Consider the following 22433-nt stretch of genomic DNA (forward strand, 5'->3'; position numbering starts at 1 on the left):
TGATCTGCTGTGTGAACTTCATACGAGCCAAAAGTGTCCCGCATGCGCAGAAGAGGACACGACGACGTCACACGCAGCGAGCGTGCTCAGTGTTTACGGAAGTAAACATGGATGGTAACGGTGGAGCGTACCTGCCACGTACTGCCTGTGCGTTCTGACTACTTCCACTCGTCAGAGCGCTCCGACGGGGTGGAAGTGTCCGGAACGTGCACAATCGTACCGTTGCTCCAGAGTCACACGGGGGCCAGAGGGTGATTACAAATCAGTAACTAGTAATCCTCTCGCTTTTCCTCCATCAGTGGTTTTGTGAAATGTCTCAACAGCTACTCATTTGCTATCATATTTGGAACACACATTCATGTTTTCCTCCCAATGAAAGCTAAGAACACTAAAACTACTGACACTTCCATCAACTTCAGCTCTACTTTGCTATGATGGAAAACATTTTAAACTTCAGCGTCTACATTGTCAACATGCCACATACATGTAGTACAAGTGCCTGAGGTGCTACAATGGTTTTAGGGTTACCCATAAACTCTGAGCAGTTTCTGGACGTTTTTTTGCTCCTGTCACATTTTTAACTCGCTGTGAGCTCATTCTTTACTGCAATAATAAGCCGTGTGCCTCTATGGAAGTAGCACAACCACATAGAGACATCTCAAACATGTCTCTGTTGCAGTGAAATCCTACAAAAATGATCTGGAATCAGCATGTACAACGGTTTCCCACAGCGGTTACAAATACTGGGGAAAATAAAAACCAGGAGCTCCACTTGCTATAGATATTAAACTATTTACATTTTTGCATTTTTTTTTTTTACACGGCTCTGCATCTTCTACTATCATGTATTTTCCAACAACTTGCTCATCTGTAAACTGTTTATGAGTCATGCTGTGTTTATTTGACCCATCCAGTGTGTTTTATTTTCCCTTCGATCTCTCATTGTCTCCTCTCTGCTCTGTGTAAACACAATCTGCAGTTCACCTGAAGAGTCTTTGTCGCATGACTGTCGGTCGCAGCTGAGTCAGTCGTGGCTTCTGGGTTGCACAAAACATTTATTTTTGGTGGGTTTTTAAGTGGGACACGCAGAATAAAGTGATTTGGATGGAATACAGTTTAACCTTTGGTTATTTTATCTGATCACGCCATTATTTCAAGGACTGTTCTTTCCATTTACAATTTCTGGTTCTGATAAGTCTTGACATTTTGACATTTTTTTAAAAGATAACATGTCTTTCAAACCTGCTGCTGGCCTCTGGGGTTCAGAGAGTCAAATCAATTATGCTGATTAAAAAGTGGCGCTGGACGGAGACGTCCATTAGGTTGGAATATTCATCCTAGTTAGATGTTGTAGTATTTTGATTTAAGGTCAGATGTTGTGTTTGGGTGCTCTTGTGAGCCACTAACACAGTAAAGCAGTTCTCATGTTTAATTTTTAAAGATGCATTAAGTCTGCTTAACAAGCACGATGTAGGGATCTGATCACGTCGAGCTCGTCTTCTCCGTTCCTGCTTGTGATCCAAACAATGGAAGAAAACGAAGACAAGGAGAAAATGAGAGTGTGGGGGTTAGGCGCTGGGGTCAGCGGACCCCTGGATATTCTTAAGAGCAGCGATGAAAACCCAGTATGACAGAGCAAGCAACTGCCACATCACTCAGGAGACACTTTAACGGCGTGGACCAAGTTGGCGAAACGATTATACTGGGGTCTTAAGTGCAGCAGCAGTCATTAAAATAGCATGCACTGACAGATGCTCAGTGTAATCATTTCTCAGATATTGAAAATTACAGCCTACTGTGATTTATATAGTAACTACTGCCATTAGAGCCTTGACAGTTGCAAGGCAGGTGTTTTTTTTTTTTCTTTTTCTTTTTTAAAGCAAGTCCAAATGATTTATGGTCCCGTGCTGTTTGAAATTGCACATTAAAGACATTGTGAAATTCACAAGCGTCCCCCCCCACCCCACCCCCATTAAAAACAGTACTGGCCGAGCCTCGGCTCCAGCATGTGAGCCAGAACTGTTGTTTTGCACATTTGGAGTATTAATTAGGATGTCTAAACAGGCAAGCCAACACATGTGGAGACCTCAGCCTGTGTATACATTACAGCAGGTCAGTCAGTCACTAGAAGCCTTCCCACCTTATTCTCATGAACCAAAGTAAAGCGAAGCTCGACCACCCACCTGCATAGCCGTGTCCTCCTTTACGCTCCTCCGCTTAATACAATAGAGCAGGAGGGAGGAAAGAGGAGTCCAGTATACTGCAAAATGCTTAAATATACATGTCTCTATAGTTTGCACAAGAGGCACCCATTGACCTTGTAGCCTTGGTGCTCTATTAGACTGCTTTTAACAGGGCAGCCTGTAGAGATGTCATTTTTACAGAAAAAACAGCTCGGATGGACTCGGTGCCCTCCACTTTGGCTCTGTCATGGTTGTAAAACTCCAGAAAGTAGTGTTAGTTTTGTAAAGCAAAAAAGCTTTAACTAAACTCTTTGGGCCGTAGTAACCTCATCTTTTCTCTTTGCACAAATAGCCCACAAATGTGGCCCTTTAACCGGAGGCTATAAAAGACGTCATGTGCTGCTGACACCTGCTAGCGGGCCCCAGGGGTGCAGTCCAGGGAGACGGTGGAGACACCGGTGGTGAATCACCCAAAGATAAAAGAATTATAACTTAGACTGCTATTAAACGATCCCCCAACAGAGATAAAAAGACGGAGCACGGAGAGATTTTAAAAAGAAATAGACACGAAGACAGGGCGATGGACTTCCTATTGCTTCATCTCATCCCTGTAGCTGCATGTTTATTGGTTGTTTCCTCCTTTTAACACAAGTCCCTGCTTTATGTCTTATGGTTGTCTGTGTGGATAACGGGTGTCTAGACCTTGCAGTTAAAGAGCTGGCAGGCTGAGGGCATTCATATTCTCGCCCATAAAGACAGGGGGACTTTCCTATGGGATGGTGCTTTTGTCTTTTTACAGTGTCATGGCTCCACACTTATTAATTACATATTTTTGTGTCTGCACACAGAGCCAGCACATTAACCTCCCGTTGTGAGACTGCTCTGAAGGGTGGATGAGAAAGAAAGAGAATGGCGAGCTGTTTTACGAGAGGAGAAGAAAAGTGACAGATTTATTTCTGCTCTCAAATCACTGTCATTTTGTTCTCGTTTTTTTTTTTTTTTTCTCTCTCTCCCCCTCCGGTGCATGCAGAGTTGAATATTAGCTAAATGAAAGCAGATTTCATGTTATAGTAATCAGTCCTTGAATGGACCCTGAAGTGAGTGGGTGTGTTGATTATGGTGCCTGTCATATTCAGTTTTCTGTGTTAGTTTCGCGGACATGACCCTTCAACAGAGCTGCCACCGAGGGGAGCGGGAGAGGGGATGTGCTGACGGAAGAAACAGCTTGATTAAGGAAAGTGAAGAAATTCGTGCGGGACTGCTGAGATAGAGATGATTTTATTTGATTTATATGTACAACACGATTAAACAAAAGAACAGAGTAGATCGTGCGGGAGGTGTAAGAAGCGAAGTGGGCACGACCTCATTCACAACAGCACAGAGTGTTTGGAGCGAGTGGGGAAAGCACAACCAGCGCTACAAACAGAACTTCTCCAGGCCTGTGTGTGTGAATCTTATCTGGTTTGTGTCTGTTTATTCTGGACCCTCCTTCTTGATGGACAGACGGGGTACTGATTTGGTCTGCGCGGTCCTCCAGGATTGTAATTTATTTCATCCTGTTTAGTGTAGAGGACTGTTTCAGTTCATGCCGCTGGCTGAGTGATTAAAAATGGCGTTCGGTGTCCTCTTGCTCTGTTTTCTTATGCCTCTCCCAGACACGCACTGCTTACATTTTTACTGTTGTAGGATAAATGATTGTAATGGCTATCTGTCCCCCAAGGTCAGAGCTGAAGTAGATGAAAAATCGAAAATGAAAAAAGTGACTTTTCTCTCAACAGCAAAATAATTACTTTGCTCTACTTTTTATTCTGACTCATTGCATCATCGCGCTGCCGTGGGACAAACCCGGTCAGATTAGATAATATATACAATTATAAAAATGTGCTCTCTAACTGAATCATATACTCCTTTGGCACCTCCTCCCTTCCCACCGTCCACAGACTTCCTCCCTCGATCCTCCCTGCTGCTGTGTAATAATATATTTGACTTTACTGGACGTCCCCGTGAGGAATTCCTGGTGTTTGGTGAACCGGAGTCTCTCCAGTGTGATTTCAGACACAGTGGACAGCGGTCATTAATCACTTCGCTGTGACGGAGCCCGTGCGTTAGTGTGCATGTGTGTGTATATGTGTTGGAAGTGCCTCTGTTTTCCTTTTCATACGTGTTCATCAGCAAACAAATCCTATCTGTTCGTGGGGAAGCGATATTGGGTTTGCCAGCGGTGTGAAGGGAATGCCTGTTGTGTTGTTCTTCCTCTCTCTGGTAGTTATTTCCTAGTGCTGAGATATGACCTCTGGCGTGTCGCTTACTCCGTGGGGCCCTGGCTGCATGACCAACAAGCAAATGGCTGCGCGGCCCTCAGGCTACAGCGTCTCACTTTTTTACTTACCAGACTTTGCAGCAACATCCTGTTAGATTTCATTCTGGGGCTACAATGATCTCCATCTGTTAAGGGTTTACGTTTTCAAATTCGCCCAGAGTTGCTTTGTAATGCGTGAGTGAGAATGTATTTACAGTGAGCACTGGAACAGAATGTTGTCTGAGATCTCCTGACAGGCTCAGATATGATACAAAACAAACTCGCAAAGCTTGAATAAAAGCCAAATCAATAAAAGGGTCCACATGTTAAAAGGGTGTGTTAATGTTATCAAGAGCAAATGTTAAGACGTGGATGCCATGGAGGATTTGTGGTCTAAGAGCATCAGGATCTCAGGAAAAGCCGGCCTTCACACCGGGGTTACGGGGCTGTTAGCACGATCTCAGTGGACGATGGAGGCTAGGTATGTTTTCTGCTGTGCTTCCCTCTTGCCTCAGACACCTATAGGTCATACAAGGAGGGGGCGAATATCTGCTCACACGGGATTAACAAAAGACCATGACCCAGTCCCCAGGGAGCACACGAAGGAAGGAGGCAATCCGGATGTACATGCTCACTAATGCACACTCACATGCATGCTCACACACACACACACGTGCAAACCATTCAATACAAGTCTATGCTTACTGCACAGTGCACACACATCAGAACGCTGTCATATAGCAGAAGCTTGCATCTCATGGGTCAGTTAGGATAAAGTTATTTAAAGTTCTTTTATAACGCGTTTGGGTTTTAGGATTTGCTCAAAAATGCTAGTTTTAGGGACTGCAAGGTGTCTCAGTGGTTAGCACCGTCGCCTCGCAGCAAGAAGGTCGCTGGTTCGCGTCCTGGTGAGGACACCCGGGATCTTTCTGCGTGGAATCTCCATGTTCTCCCCGTGCAGCGTGGGTTCTCTCCGGGTTCTCCGGCTTCCTTCCACAGTCCAGAAACATGCTGAGGTTAATTGGTGATTCTAAATTGTCCGTGTGTGCTTGGTTGTCTGTCTCTAAGTGTAGCCCTGTGATAGACTGGTTACCTGTCCAGGTGAACCTGCCTGGGATAGTGAGGATTAAGCGGTGCATAGATAATGGAAGGATGGATGAATTTAATACTTCAAATGCACTTCAAGTATTTATTATCTTGGAAATCTAGCAGATACTATATATTAAATGACCCAGATCAGATGGGGGAGGAGGCAAAAATGATCTGGACATCCCTCCAAAATATCCTTAAGATGCCTAAATGATGTAGCAGACGACATCATCCATCACATTCGGGGCCAACAGTTGATTCAGATGAGATGCATTTTGTTATCGTTTGTTACTGGAAGCGAGGTGCATGAAGGTATTTCTCCCAAAATATTCTGTGCTGCTGTTTTGGCCGTGGCCTCCCTCACATGGCATCACACGATGACACAAGCGTTATTAATTTGCTTTCAGATGGAAATACTTATCTTGACAATAATATTTCCTCTGCATGTTGTTTCCATTGGACATAACCGTTTGCCCGCCACAACTGCTGCAAGAATAAAGGTATCAGCTGTATCTGACTAACTACATAAACGGTGCGTCCACAGTGTAACATCTCATGTGTGTGTTTTGCTCCCACAAGGACCAGATGTCTATATCTAAGCCGGAATAAACAGTGAAATTCCTCTAAAATGAAGACGTTTTTCTTCTTTAATAGTCCTGTTGAAGTTTTTTGGGGTGAGAGGTTTAGCGTGAGATTAGGTTTGGGTTGCTCTGAAGGTCAAGATGAAGAATTCAGTGATGAGAGTCTTGCTACAGCTAAGATATGAATGCAGATATATATATAAAGTCATGACAGGTGTGTGTGTGTGCGTTTTGTCAGACCAAAGCCCCGCTCAGTCTGTGGAGCTGGTTTCCCAATATACCTTAGCCCTCTCAGTGGGAGATCTGCAGGCATAAGCACATAATGACAGAAAGGGATGAGTCCAGCCTTACATCTCTGCTAGTGAAGAGAATGTACCCTCGCTGCATGTCAGCACACTCCCCTCAGTACCCTCCCCAGCACCCTGGGCTATCTCCCCTGTCCTTTGTGAGCCCTCCCTGTGCAGTCCCATCTAAGACATCTGACTGGCACTGATAAAACTTTCCCACCGCGCTGAAAGTAAAAGTCGCCTTTGTTCCTGCTCGGAGGCAGATGGACATTCTGTTTGGACGCCTCTGCTGCTGTTTGATATTTCAGCTTAACAAGGTACAGAGGTGGCAGCTGTGGGTTGGGATCGTGGACCCGGACCCGGCTTCTTTAGCCATCTGCGGGCGTTAGCCAATGTAAACGCTGCTGGCTACGCGAGCACACACTTTCTACAATTTGAAAAATCCATTACCGGTTGCAGAGCCGAAAGGCAACAGTTGTTTAAATCCCTTAAAGCAAAATTAATAAGCAACGACCCCACTTTTTGCGAGCCATCTTTTCTTGACATTTTCACATGGATAGAGCTGCATTGTACTGAGATACGTTGTTTGGATATAATGCTGCTGGAAGTTCAGGTAGCTTGCAGTGGACCTCAACACCTACGTTTCCAGCCTGCTGGTAATGCATCGGAGGGTCAATCACCTGTTCCTGTTTAACTCCAACTTTCTCTCCTGTCTTTTACAGATTCCCTTTGTACCCCAGAGGAGAGAGGTTTCATTTTGAGTACGGTGTCTACTTACTCAACAAGAACATTGCCCAGGTAATATATGAACACACATTAGTTGCACACGTTTAGCGTGCCAGAAGAAATTAGCCTTAACTCTTCTCATTTAGCGCAACACTTTGCCTTATTATTCTATAGTCTCAGGTTTTGGCCGAGGGCATCCATACTGACTGTATTAAGAACAGATAGATTCCCACAGCTCAGGGCGTAAAAGTTTACGTGGCAGTCCAGACGTTCAAAAACACTCCCCCTGCCTCTTTCATCTAGTTCCCAAATATGCTATTTAGTGTGTAGGAACCTGTTGTGCACATGCATTCAGTTTGACACGTACACAAACGTGTGGAGTCGCTTTAAACATTGGCAATATATTTCCCTTTTCATCAACAAATTCCATGAAAAGACCAAAACCAACAAAGTGATCTGAAGCTACACATGTTAGATGGATGGTTTTTTTTTTAAAAAGCTGAATAATTTCCCAACACAGCTGGAATTGTACTTGTTAGTTATTCTGTGAGTGTGTTAGCATGCTGAACTGTGCTCAGGATAGCTTCAGACAGCCAGAGTTGTGTTAATATTCGTAGACATCAGTGGAGTAAACACAGAGGAGTGAGCAATACGACCGATTCGTTGTCGATTCATGTGATGTGTTGAACTCTTGACCTATCTGTGCTCGTTGAAGTAATGTGCCGACCCGGGGGACTCCCTCCGTTTACCCCTGAGACTTTCTTTTTAACAATTTGCATTCCATTCCCTGTTTTCCTCCTTGTCCAGGCGGGAATGAAGGGCCTCTTTACTGAATAAGACTCAGCAATTAGCGCTAGCAGGTGGCTGACTTCAAGCCACTGCACTTTGGGAGGTTTTACTTCTAATACCAAACCGCAAGCTGCTGGACGATTTCCAAGTCTGCCATCTTCCCGCTAACGTTGAAGAATAGGAAAATGAGCAAGATAAGGAAGCATTTTAGACAGCAAAGGAAAATAAGTGCTTTCTGAAACCACCAAAGGGAACGACAAGGCAGCCCAATTCTCACTGGTTATAGTATGTCATGTTTCTAAATTTGTGTGTAATGACTTCAAAATGGAAGCCATTATTCAAGTTTGGTATTGTACTGCGTGTTGTTAGCTTTGTGCGCGTTGTTGAGTAACACCACAATCTCATCTGACACTCATTCCATCACCGTGTGTGTCAATCTGAGCGCTCTCGTGTCAGAGTTGAAATATTAGCCGGGCTGCGAGGTTGGTATCATTCTCTGGATTTTACTGTACTGTAATAACTGTCAAACTGAGCCGACACACAAGTGCGGGCTCACATGTGCACACATGCATTCCCACGACTCGACTTGAACAGACACAACCTTTAAAAATCTGGCAAAAGATTTGCAGCTAAGCTCAGGGATTTTTTATTTTTTATTTTTTTTGGTAGGAAGTTGACAAGCAGTAAATTTAAAGAAAGATTAAAAAGCAAGTGCTGCAAGTCAAATAAGCAGTAAGTTGTAACACTTACTGGTTATTAAATCAGCAAATCAGAGCTTTAAAATCAAAGTAATAAAAATATGTACGTGCATGCTGTATGTGCTGCGCAGGAATGTGCAAAGTGTCTGCCTGGGAATATGAAAAGTCTCAAAGGTATTATCCTAAATGTTGAATGCATACAAATTAGTGTGCCAGGTATAAAGCAATCTGTAGATGAATTACGAGTGAACGCAGCTCGTTTTGACAATTCAGGATATGCTGTTTGTAGGTCTAAATATGCACACCGTGCTGTATGTATGCACCACAGAAAGAGAGATTTAAACGTGCATTTCACATGTCGGACAGGCAGCTCGTCATCCCCTGCCTTTCAACTCACACGGCACCTGATCGTAATCCTTTTTATCGAAGCCACACATCATGATCTGAGCGTTCTGAGCTTTCTGTTTCACACACCTTAACCATGTGGTGCCATCAGATGTCGCGCTGCATGCTCAATCTTCCTGAACGTTTAATTTGCCCGCTGATAGGAGACACATGTGAGGATTCTTCTCCATCGAAATCGGGGTAAAATAAAATCTAAACGTTGCTGAATTTGTTGTGCCAGAACGTCGCGTGGAGACAGAGAGGTCTCTTCAGTTATCAAGAGGAAAAACAAATTCACCTTTTTAGTTTTCATAAACTTGGCTGTCTAAAAAAACCCAGAATATATCTGGTGCTTCAAAGGAATCTGTTCCACCGTAGATGAAAAATGAGATCCAGACAACAGGACGTCCTCACCAACCAATTCAGATTTAAGGTTTTGGACCCAGATGGAAACTATCAGCCGTAACACAGGTGGGCACACTGAGGAGTGCATGATAACTTTGTCAGAGGAATCTTTGGAATGATGGATTAATAAAAACACAGCATACTTACTGTTATTTGTGAATATGTAACCTGCGGAGGCTTATTCCTGTAGGATGCACCGCAAACTGAATGTGACCCCCTCAGATATAAATAACCAAATTGTACTTTGGCGGCGTTCAATTTGAAGAATATCCTTTTCTTCATTTCACCAGCGCCGCAGTAATACCAGACGTTCTGCCTCCGACAGCTCACGGCAGCGTCGGCACGTTTGCAGGCTGAAATTTCAGCTTCCACGCAAAGCTCCGTATTTTTACTTTTCCATGTGTGTTCCTAATTCCATCCACATTATGGATGAGTTACCAGGTTGACTCAGAGACAATGTAGTCTTCCCACATAAGACGTCCGACGGCATATGATAGTGATAACAGTCGGTTGTTTCCGAACTGAAGGAGCGGTAAACATGTCACGCTTGATAAAGGAGAACCCGCTGCAGAGACGTCTTCCTCTTCCCGGTTAGTCGATTTCTGTGCGCCATGTTAAACCGTTCACGTCTCTGAGTCAGACTTTTCTGTCTCGAGGATATCGCATCACAAATGTTCAGTTTTGGGGAGTTAAGCCTGAGAAATGCACGAAACAACGGAGCTCTTTCAGGCCGCATGTAATTCCTCCTGTTAGATCTAATTAGAATTCCTTAACCGTGTCGTTCTCAACTGCTCTATCAGGGAGACTGACTTTCACTCCTGCTCTGCTGTGTGTTTCTGGTTAATTTAGCGGGCCTTTCATTAGGAGGCGGCTGCTTTATTGACCCCCAGCGCTTGAGTCTGTGATTCACAAACAGACGACATTTTATTTGCAACAGACAGTTGTTATTCAGATTGTGGTCTTTGAATTTTTTTTCCTCTTTGTGTCTTTAAGGCCTCCTTTTAGTCGATCCAGCCACGTTATGCAGTCATTGCACAGCTTGTCTGATGTCTGGCTTCGTGATACAAAGCAGAGGTCTGGTTTCACAGCAGGACCAGCTGACGGTGTGATTGGCTGGTTTGGTGACTGACTGGAGCCTGGGTGGGAGACATTAGCTGTCTATCTCTTATTAAATTGCCCTGTGTGGCTGTGTTTGAAAGTGATACAGGGAAGCTGGCGAAGGATCAGGGCCACAGCGGGACGACCCTGCTTTGATGTGGCAGAAGGAAAAGTTTGACTTTATTAGGCCTCATGACATGAGGCCAGGGGTAAGGATGGGGAGGCCGCTCGGAGCAGCCTGGACGTCAGGTGGTAACAGACTCCCATGTTGCTAATTCAGTTTAATTTGTTTGACAAAGAGAAGTTAAGAAAAGCTTCAAGGAATGTTTGGGCTCAGGCCCAGTCATTTTCTCCAGCTCCCTCTTATATCTTGTGCAATCAGTAAATATTGCCAAACTCACAGTGCCGGAGTGAGTCGAGCGTGTTTGTGTCGAGACGTTGCCGTTTTAGTTAACATGCATATTTTCTCTTTGGGCCGAGCTGAATCGGGACCAAAACTTAAACGTAATTTAGAGAGAATGTTATTTTCTCTCAGCCTTAGTTGTTAAATGAATGGCATCTGGCTGCTGCTTTTTGTCCAAGTATTTGACTGCAGATATGTTGCTGGGCCTGAAATACCCATCCACAGGGGGGCACAAATGCTAAACCTGCCATTCCTCCCTTCACAGAGACAAATTAGCCAAGTTAGTGTGGCTGACTCCAAAGGAAAAGCAGCAGCCTTTTGTCTGGAGGAGAGCCATGTGCTGCGTTTACTTACTCCCCGTGTTATCCACGAGGCTATGTTGTTGGGAAACAGGCATGTGGGCTTGATTAGATGACAACTGATGCTACACAAAATCTTTAGGTTTTCAGGGGGGGGAGGCTCAACAATTAGTTCTCAGGCACTATGCTTGGTGTATCATATTTTGTGGGCCTCAGGCGCAGGAAACCAAGTATCAGGAATTAAAACATAGTAAATCTGTGGCGGCCCAAGCAGGTCACCTCCGGGTTCACCTTTATTTCTGTCTACTGGGGGAAGTCTCCCACCTTCCAAGTCTTCAGACAATTTCACACCATGATCTACAGGCAGAGTGCCATACTGGTGGTCTGGTGCATACGTCAGAGCGCCTGCTGCCATTAAGAGCGGCAACTGTGGCTCCATAAAACACGGCTATGACTCATGGGGGAGTCTACTGTATTTAGTGGTGAGTTGAGGTGGCAGCAAGCGGAACAGGAGCTGGTTGACTGGAGATATTCTTAGTGAAGCTGCTGTAGGTGCTCGAACAGGAATAACTTTAGCTTACAAATTAGAATAATAATCAATCAGAAGTGTTTTGCTTTTATTCTGTGCATTACTAAGTATTGATGTATTTGAGGCTTATAAATACAAAATACAGTTTGTCAATCAGTCGTGTGCATTTTGCATAATTTACTGAATCTTTCCTGCTGAGTGCATTCGCTCAGTAAAGTAAAGAAAAACTGTAAGAAGAGTATATTTGGAGTTAAGTTATTGCAGATCCTAAAACTGGGTGTTAAGTCTGAAACTAATGAAAAACGCAAGCGTGCACACAACAAAGGTCCTGTGCCAGGTTTGGACTCAGAGCGTTGCGGTCGAGCTGCATGATCCACAGGCTGTTGAGCGCAAATTGTAAAAATGTAATTTTCAATAAGCCCAACCTTACAGGGAGACATTGTTGGTTTGGACACAATACAACAAGAGAAATTGTCCTTTTCCTGCACTGAAACTGAGGTTAAACAAAAGTCTGAGTGATTTGTAAATAAAAAACGAGCTGGCTGGAGAGGTCTGTTTGCTATTATGAAAAAAGAGGAATATGGAAATATACAGTGTGTGTCATCAGCTTTGGTGAGGTGATTGCGAGCACACCCATTCACCGCTTCCTCTCTTTTGTTCGCTCGTCCTCGTCCATTTTTATCTTTGTTAAATCCGCATGCTGTATTCTCAGCTTCCTTCATCTCCTCACCTCTGTGACAAAGCCTGTGACCTCAGTCAAAAAAAAAAAGATACGACAAAGTCTTGGCATAGACCTTTGCGACCATTAGCTCATGTGATCGGGCTCCGATAGAAACCATATGACCCAGACGAAGACACACAAAAAAAAAAGTGAACATTATGCAGCTTCCTTCCACCTCATAACTCGCCTCCACTTCAGGCTGAGTTGTCAAAATGGTTAAAATTCCCCAATGAAAACTCTCTCCAGGGATTAGCTTATTTCCTCTGTTGTGCAGTAATGCGGATGTCGGAGATGGCACATACTGGGCTCTGTGAAAACAGCTGAGTCACGATAATGAAATGCACCTTATTTGTGCATGAACTCACTTTTTCCGTAGTTGTCATTCCTGTGCACGGTCGTGTGTTTACTCTCTGTCTGTCCACGAGCCTGTGAATCAGAAGTGGCTGTGTGCAGCGAGGGACTGATGCAGAATGTAAATGATCAAAATATGTCACTTGCACCCTGGTGTTTTTATGTGTTTACTGTAAATGCACTTAATTCTAATCTCGTTTTCTTTCGCCACATCTTGCAAACATCACGTCAGTCTCTTCGTCAAACGGACCTGGGTGAGATAGCCGTGATCGCTATCATGTGTGAGCTCAGATTTGAAGGTACTTAGGACTATTTTATGAGAAAAATGATAGCTGACAAGGATTCATCATTGGATCTCGTTGCTCCCAGAAGAAACGTCTTCCTGTGTCGGCAGTATTTATCCCCTTCAGCCTGTTTCTCAGCTGGACCGTTCTGAGAACTGGAATACTTTTAGACAGAACTATTCCAGGTTTCCCTCAGAAGCCTGTTGGTCTTCTCTCTCTTTGTCCAACTGAGGCTTGCGGTTTGTGACTCACTTCTCGGTGCGTTCCAAAGAACATTCTAGAAAAAAAAAGAAAAGAAAGAAAAACAGACGATTACATCTCCACTGTCCCCCTCACCCTCCCCCCCGAACAACAGCGGTCATTCTTCTGTCCAGACGCCTCTGCGCAAACCTCATCTCAACAAACAGACCCCTCCATGTTCGGAGATCATAATGCGGCCCACTGTACGCTGTTTGTTTACCTGAACCCTGGACCACGGCTCCCCAGGCTCTGCCACTATCTTTACCCTAAGACAGACAAGGCCTGGAAGTAATCAGGCCACTTCAACTGCCTGCTGCCACTCATTGTCTTCATCCTTCCATAGCAGCCACATCCGTTTTCCATTTTCCAGGGATTGATATGATAAAACACATAATGGGCGGGACAGGCACCAGAAAATGCAGCACTAAGTCAACGTAGTGCGCCTCGCTTTCGCCCTTAACATGAAAGAAGAAGAAATGAGGTACCAGGTGAGGTTCTCTTCTAAGGCCAAGCCATAAACGTGTCTGTTTTTGCTTTAGCTCGGTAAAGTATAGCTTGATTTTCTATGCTTTGAGCATCATTTCCCACATGGCCACATGCTGTACAAATGTTGGATAATCATCTCCTTCCATCTAATAGAGGATAAGTTATAGGGCCTACGTCTGACAATGTGTTTTGTGTTTAAACACCATTAAGGTGCCACTCTTAACAAGATCTCTTCACTCCGTTGACAGTAAAAAGCACTTCATTAGTGTACTTTATTTATCACATTTCAAGCAAGAAATTATTTCTGGCAGCTTGTAAGTGGGTAAAATTGAGAGTGGTACAGGTTGTATTGTGAGATTGTTAACAGGCTGACATGAGCAGAGACGGTAGGCTGATGGCTGTCTGCTCTCCCCCTCTGATGATTAATGCAAAGAGGGAAGACGGGAAGTCACAGTTCTCTTGGTTTTGGACGTACGATTAGTTAGATCTGTCAAAAGCCTTCGTCTTTATACAGCCTGGATAGCACGTTGTATGTATTGAGCAGAAACAATCAGATTCATTATAATGTTAGCAGTAAATAATTCAGATTTTATTTTAGTTATCTCCATGTGCCTTTCAATTGCAGCGTAATTATTTAAAATTTTCGTTTAGATAAATGTGTCTCTTCTGGCTGGAAGTGTGTCATTGATGTTAATGATGAATTTGAACTGTTATCACATTTTGTTTGTACATATTACTAGAAATGGCACGTCTAAATCTATTTATACCTCTTCAAATTGTCACAGATGTGTTAGAAAGTGCAGCTACTCCAAATGGCCCTGGTGATGTCGGGGATGCAGTTCTTCTCTAGTCAGTCACAAGTCGATCGCAAGTCACGACTAAAACCAAAGAGCTTAGTGAGCTTGTTCTTATTGTCCATCACTGATAGAATTGCACATTGTGGCTGAAGACAGGGAAAAGCTAAAAAGTCACATGTAAGTGTTTTGACCGCAGCTCTAAGCAGAACCAAGGAGTTCTACACTGAGAGAAGTCTCAAAGGGCATGGTAGGAAGACAGAAGTGACCCCTGCACTGTTAAGAACGGTAGTGTGAAAGCCTAAGAAGAATCCAAGGATCACCTCCAAGACCAATCTGTTGAATCGGCACAATTTTGTTTGCAACGTCTCAGACACTGAGCAGATTCTAAAAAAGGCTGGTCTACACGGATGCTGACCAAAGAGGACTCCAGTCAGCACAAAAGCTCATCTGAACAAAGGAGAAAGCTGTTGGTCATCAGTTCTGTGCTGGGATGAGATCAAATTGGAGTTGTGTTGGCCACTGGGAAGAAAGAAAGAAGAAGCATTCAAACCCCAAGAGCAGCCAAGCATGGCGCTCAGAGTGTCGCTCAGAGTGTCACAGTTTGGGGTTTAATTCAGCTAATGGGTCAGGTAGCTCTGTCACAGTACATGGCATCATGAGAAAAGAGGGCGACATCAGGATTCTGGAGGAAAACATGAAGCAGTCTGCAGAAAAACACGTCCTTGGGCAGCATTGGACCTTTCATCAAGACAGTGATCAGAAGCATACAGCCAGAGTGCGAAGGAAATGTTTAACAGAAAACAATATGAATGTTTTGGAGCGGCTCAGAGTCCAGACCTTAATCCCATCGAGGATCTGTGGAGGAACCGAAGACCAAAGCAATGACTAGGAAGCCTTCCAACCTCAGAGACCTGGAAATTATCACAAAGAGGAGACGAGCATCATCCCATTGAAGAAAAAAGCTTGGTGGCGATTATTAGAACCGTTTAATTGGTACAGTGACAAAGAAGGGCCTTGCAATCCGACAGGTTTTAGGAAAGACGAATGGAACCCATTAAAGATATCCTTAACACATCACAAATCACAAATAAGGATAACGGCGTATTATCTGACTGAACAATCCCACAGATTGGCTACGTTCACACTGCAGGACTTAATGCTCCATTCAGATTTTTTTGCGAGTTTGTTCACATTTCCAGTTAAATGCGACTTGTATGTGATCTGCTGTGTGAACTTCATACGACCCAAAAGTGTAAGGAACGTGCACAAGCGCACCGGCCAATTAGGAGTGAAATCCAGCGATGCACTAGTTATTATAACAACTATGAACAATAAATATTAACAACAAATGAGCCTTCCATCATCAAGCCCTCCTTGTATCTGGACCTCCGTCTTGACAATCCGACAGCCTTGATATCCGACATAAAAGAAGGTTTTACGTTTAGTGTCGGATTATCGAGTCACGTCTGTATCAACTAAAATGAGGCATGGGTATGAATAATTTGGGGCTTGACTGTACATTCTCAAATCTGATTCAGCTATAATTACTGCTGCTCCCGGACAAAACTGAACTGATAAATGTTTGGACACATGAACTGGGAGCTACCTGTGGTCTATGTGTGTTGGCCGAGGCGCATGTGTGGCTAGAAACCTGACCAGCTTCAGTGCACTGCTGTAGTACAGGAAGAACAGCTACAGAGAAATTACATTTACATAGGAGCTGTTTTTTCGGCTCAGAAGTAACTGTCTGCAGGGAAAATAAACTCCCAGAGGTTTAGCCGTCCTGCGTTTCTCTGAAACTCCTTGTTCAAGCTATCTATTAACCAGTCCCAGGCTTTAACCTACACCTCTGTTTGCCCGTGGGTTTTCATAGACTTACTGTGTGGTCCCTGTTTTCCATCACAAACTTTTGTTGTTAGCTACAGCTTGCATCCAGTGCCACTTATTGGCCAGAGAAAGTTGTTGGTGGGACCCTTTTTTTTACAACCAGAAGTAGGAGCACCCTTTTCCATAAACAGATATTTACCATATACTGCTGTATCAGGGCGACGGTGGCGTGGTGGTCGTATGCCTGTGGTGCTCGCAGAGCTTTTAACCGCACAGGCTCAGGTACTGTCAGAGAGAAGAATGGAATTAATGGATGCTCCAGAGCCGACCAGCACAATGAAGAGAGCCGTCTTTGTAGTCTGTCAGCTCCGTCTTGCCGTCAGCCAGAAGTTGCGATTTACAAGCAGGTCTCAGACCGCACTTCTAAGTGTATGTCACTGTTCTGTGGTTTCCACTTAAGGGCGTGTGTACGTAGTGAGGCCGTCAGTGCGCTGCGATTATGCCTGAGCTCCAGGGTTTTATGGGAATTCCTCTGGACAGCCACCTATGACTTTATGAAACACTTAAATTCGTCTAATTGAATTTCCACATTTTGTGGTTGGTAGTTCCAGGTTTGTCCATCACCGCAAAGAGGTACCAGAGGAGCTACTTCCACTAAATATAAGGGTGAAAGTAAATGTTAATCCTGTGTCTGTGTGCATGTGAAAGTGAGTGATTGGAAAGAATTTCATATGAGCAAAAGTGTCGGTTATTTAGGCCTCGACCGAAGTGTCTCTAGGTAGTCGAGTCAAGTGAAAATATTATGTTATTTGCAGAGATTGATGAGGGCGAAGACATCATTGGACAGAGAGGAACCTACACATTTATGGTGTGTTTAATCTCAAAAACATCTGAATTAATAGGTTGCAATCCACAGATGATATGTTAAGCCACACGTTTTATTCGCTATGGATCATCTTTTGTAATCAATCAGTGCAGTCGTGGTGTGATTATCTGGGAGCGTGTTTTCCCCCGCAGGTCAGTCTGTGGACTTCTCTGGCAAAATGTTCTGAAATTGTGGGGTTTGCTGTGATTTTGGGTGTTCAGAGAGCATTGGCCGCCCTGCTCCATCATTTACTTAATAGCGCGTCTGCAGTTTTCCAGCTGGTTGGAATTTGTAGCCGAGGCCTGTTTGTTTGGAGCCGGCTCTGCTTGTGTCACTACAAGCTGCAGCGCTCTGCTTTAACACCGAGGCCTCTCTGAAGTCCGTCCACTCCCAGATTTCTCCTCTCTTGCATGATAACTCCACGGCAGATAAAAGGAAAGCGAAAAGCCCATCAGACAGTCCGGGGGATTTATCACTTCCTTTGATCGTGGTTATGTCATTGTGTGTTACAGTGTCTGTAGTTTTTGGATCCATTCTGGTGCCTCTTTATAAAGCAGAGAGAAACTGGAACAAGGCACACAAACAAACGGTTTCTCTCTGCTTGTGGACTTGGAACCCCTACCAACTTGTCATAGGAATGGAGAGGGCAGAGACTAAATGTATGTTTTGTCAGCAGGTTTAGAAAAGCTTAATTCACCAAATCCTGTGTTCTGCCATCAGGGTGTTTGTGAATAGAGGTATGAGTGCAGGCCTTATTGCAGCACAATGACATTAAACAGCTCTTAGAATAAAACAATGCTGGCCCCAGCTGGTCAGTATTTGAAAAAATATCAGCCATCCTGGCTCTGTGTTAATTCCTCCATCCAGTGCCGTTCCTGTCTCCATGTGGAATTCATTACAGCCCTTTGACTCCGTCCGATCAGCAGCTTTTCATCTGAATTAACACAGCAGCTGTGGACCACAAAGTCCTCTCAGTGGCGCTCATCGTCGAGTTCAGAGAGTCAGCGTCTTTTTTCCCTCTGATTTGGGTTTGTCAAGTTAATCTCAGAATTAGTCTCTTTCTTTGAACGTCAGCTGCTCCGACACTCCTCGCTGTCATGTGAAGTCTCACCTCATTAGGGTCGCGTCTCTCTATCCACCTCTGAGGTCAGCTAGCATTACTTGGCCAGGAAGAGAGGATATAGGTGGGGTGTCCTCCCTGTCATGTCATCATCTCTGCCATCCAGCCACAGCTTTTTTTTTTTTTTACATATTAATGAAGCGTCTGTGATGAGTTCAGGCCTGTTGTCCCAGAGGTCACATAACCGTTTTACAGTTATTGGAGAAAAGGGGCTAAGTGGCTCATGAAAGCGGCTGTTAAATAAACACCAGCTCAAGTTAAAAAGGAGGCTGTGAAGGGGTTCTGTTTTTTTCTTCTCCTGTAAAATAATTAGTGTAAGCTGCATTCTTTAAGTCCAAATCACGTATTTCCCAAGTTATTACCAGTGTGTAGAGTGTTACCGTGATCCTGAGACAAGTTAAAACCCCCATAGCACTTACAGATACCTACAGCTTAGGCTTATGTGATGCCAAGACATTCAAGATTTCATTTATTGTATACTGCAATGCACACTGATGAGCTGACACATGATGGCCACTCACTGATGAAGCCAACAACATGACGTTCTCATTGTCAGCCCGTTGAAAGGGGGAGGCAGGAGTAAAAACCGTACCATCTTTGCCAAGTGCAAAATCGTTGTGGCCAGAATACTGAGCTAGAGTAATAAAACTACGAGGCTCACGAGGTGCTTTCGGTCTGCAGTGGTGGGTATCTACTAATAGTAGTCAGAGACAACAACAGAGCGTTTGGAGGATGTGCTGGAACGAGGCTGATCTCCAACTCACAACTTCCAGGACTTAAAGGATCTGCTGCTCAGGTCTTTGCGCCAGATACCACAGTACACCTTCAAAGCAGTGGCTTGGAGCTGTTTTGGCAGCAGTCAGATGACCAACAGCATATTAGGCAGGGGTGGTCAAAAACATTTTGAACATAAATCTTCATGTACACATTCAGTCGTACCATTGGCGATGAAAGCGGCCTTGGGAATTTTGGCTGTTTAAGTTATAAAAACACCCACAAGCTGTTGATTAAACCTATAAAATCACGTCTTGGTGTGTCAAATAATTCCTTCCTGCCTTGAAATGGCTTAGGTGTGACTCTACAGTGTTAGGTTCTATGAAGTCCCCGACACTCTCTTCCCCACACCACTCGCTGCAGCTCGAGCACACCAGCTCACCTGTGACTCTAGAACTTCTCCATGATACACAATGGCAAGCTGTTCGAACTAGACACTGATTCCGGGGAAGCAGAATGGTACAAATCATCAGTATATTGCATTTTCAGTGTAGAGACACTCGTTGTGTTGACCGTGTATCTCATGATGTCGTCCAGCGTATAGAAACACCTTATGGGCATGATTACAAGGCAAAAAACTTGATTTTCACTGGAAGAATTTTTAAGGATAGTTCCATAGGTTATGCCATATTTTCAGATTTAGTTTAGCCTTTGAGACATGAGATGTGTAACGATGCTGGCTTCATCCGTCCGTTACACTGACGACGTTCAGACTTTAACGTTGGTCTTCCTCACGGCTTCATTTAGACACAACCACCACAGTGATGGAGAGAGACACAATACATGAGCGATGTTTGCCATGTATGTTAGATCGAACAGTATATCAAGTTCCATCAAGCTTCTAATAGACAAATGACTATACTAATAGCAAGCTTATCAAACTGTCTGAATACAGTCGTGACTTGATAATCCGACCCTTGACAATCCGACGGCCTTGCTATCCGACATAAAAGAAGGTTTTACATTTAGTGTCGGATTATCGAGTCACGACTGTACCTCCAGATTGGTGTTAGCAAACAGGTTTACTGCTTGACAATCACTCTTTATTTAGTTTTAATGCTAAAAAATAAGAATTACCACAACGGCAATAGATGTCTCCAGAGAGAGTTTCTTCTCGCTCCTCTGTGACCAAGTCTGAACCAGTAACTTCACCGTTCCAGCTTTTATGGAAGCGTGACCGCGGTACTCATTCAGACATGAAGCTGGCGTGTTCAGATGAATGGAAGGGAGTGCACGACTAAAAGAGGCGTTTGATTGCATATCAACTGTTTTGTTTGTTGTCGTACTCCAGGTTGTTACTCGCCCGTTATGACGCCAAACAGGCATGTCTTAAGTTTTAGTGGACAAATTATTGCCAATGCTGTTGTCGTCGCCATGGAAACGGAGGCTTTTTTTTTTTTAAGTTAAAACTCGTCTCGGCCAAGTCGTTGGCTGCGCTTTTTCAGAGCAATTAGGATGCTGTCCACAAAAGCTGCACCCTGCCTTCGCTAAGTAGGCATCCAACTACAAATATAAACACAAATACACATGCTGTAATTATATTATGTCAGCACATGTGCTTGGCTTTTATGTGTTTGGATCTTTAGCTCCGCAGCAGTCAGACTGAAGGGGTTTTTGGAGCGTAAACTATTCCCAAGTTCAGCAGACTGTTGCTGTGAGAGCAGAGCAGCCAGAGAGGTTCACCTGTCAGCAGTAGTGTCATAATTCACCTCCTCAGCCCCCCGATGACAATGAGGTCCGCTCGGCTTTCTCCACCTGACAGCCTCGACTATTGGTGGCCTGAAGACTGCAGAGTTATGATCGATTGGTTCAACCGACGAAAGCTGCTGCGTTGCATGGATTATCGGCTCTGTGGTGTTTCTCTTAGCTTTAATTAGGTTATGTCACTTTTCATTAATGTATTGGATAGATTCATTCTTTCTGAGTTACTGGTGAGAGATTTTTTTGTGTGTCAGTGGTCGCTTTTTATGAATTGGCGGTTTTAAGAGGGCTGGATTGAATTGTATTCCACTGTAACCTTCAATTCCATTCGGCAGTGGCCTTTATCCAGCTCATTAGAGTTAGAAACCGCACATTCTACCTCACACTCTTTCCCTCATGCTGAATTAATGGAACAATCTACATAGTTGGCCTCCAGAAGTGTGGAGGGGGAAGAAAAGAAAAAAAAAAAACGCCTTCACCACACAATAGCTATTTGTTTCTTGTTCATTGTTCTGTTCCTGCCCCTCTCTTTAATACCTAATCAGATTTGGTTGATTAAGAATTAGGTCACATTAAAAAAAAAAAAAAAAAATCCATTTAGCCAATTATGTGATTATTTCTAATGAAAACCTGTGTGTCTGTTTTTGTAGAGAGGAGTGAGATAAAATGCAGGGGAAAGCCGCGGGATGCTCGACTGTGTGCACGATGTGTTTCTGTTGCTGGAGCACATGGAGGCTGGCAGGCAGCAGCTACACAGGAATTAGGGCAAATGAATCTAATCATTGTATCAAACAAATAAAGAGCAGTGAGCTGGTATTCGTCAGCTGAGCAGTACGAACCCTGGACAGAGGACTCCACGAGATTAAATCAGCCGTTTTGATCACAGATTGCACCTCATTATCTGATCTCAAGCAAATCACACAACAAACACTCCACGCGGGATTTCGGCCATGTGCGTTGCATCGCTTTCGAGACAAAATCAAATACTGTACACAGTAGATTGCATCCCTGCAGTCCTGTTAAGCCCCGCAAAGCTCAGTCTCTGATTGTAATCAGCCATTGATTATGAGAAAATCTTTCTGTATTGCTCTGTGACTGTTATAAATCCAAACGCTGCAACCTTTTGGCAGTACAGAAAAAAAAAGGAGAAGTTTTAACATCCTTAACACTATGCAGGGTCACAGTTGAACAAACCCAGATGACAGAGAATGCTTTGGGCTTTTCCAAAGTAAACCGGACACAGCCCAATACCGTGGCAGGTTTTAATTTGATGCTCAGAGCCAATGAAAACGAGAGTCAAAGGTCCGTCTTCTCTTTTGTTTATTGTAAAGTTGCACTGCTTTTGCATTTTTCTACCCTTTTCACTCCATTTGCAGAGCATCGGCGGCTGAATTTGTTTAGTCATATTTGTCACATACGATCGGGGACCGTGAGGGTTTTTTAATACGTTCTGAGTGTTGTTTCCTGATGTCTTCATCAGAGCAGCACTTCAACCGC

General features: G+C 44.0%; 1 protein-coding gene across 1 annotated transcript in view; it reads left to right on the top strand.

Moving 5' to 3' along the window:
• The window catches only part of uvrag (UV radiation resistance associated gene), a 101925-nt gene that overhangs the window by 55194 nt on the left and 24298 nt on the right, over window positions 1-22433 (top strand). Inside the window, exon 13 of the mRNA XM_008287293.1 lies at window positions 7162-7237. Coding sequence (XP_008285515.1) covers window positions 7162-7237 — 76 coding nt within the window. The remainder of the gene's footprint in view (window positions 1-7161; window positions 7238-22433) is intronic.

Source organism: Stegastes partitus, unplaced genomic scaffold, assembly GCF_000690725.1.
Source record: "Stegastes partitus isolate 25-593 unplaced genomic scaffold, Stegastes_partitus-1.0.2 Scaffold494, whole genome shotgun sequence".
In the NCBI taxonomy this organism is placed as follows: domain Eukaryota; kingdom Metazoa; phylum Chordata; class Actinopteri; family Pomacentridae; genus Stegastes; species Stegastes partitus.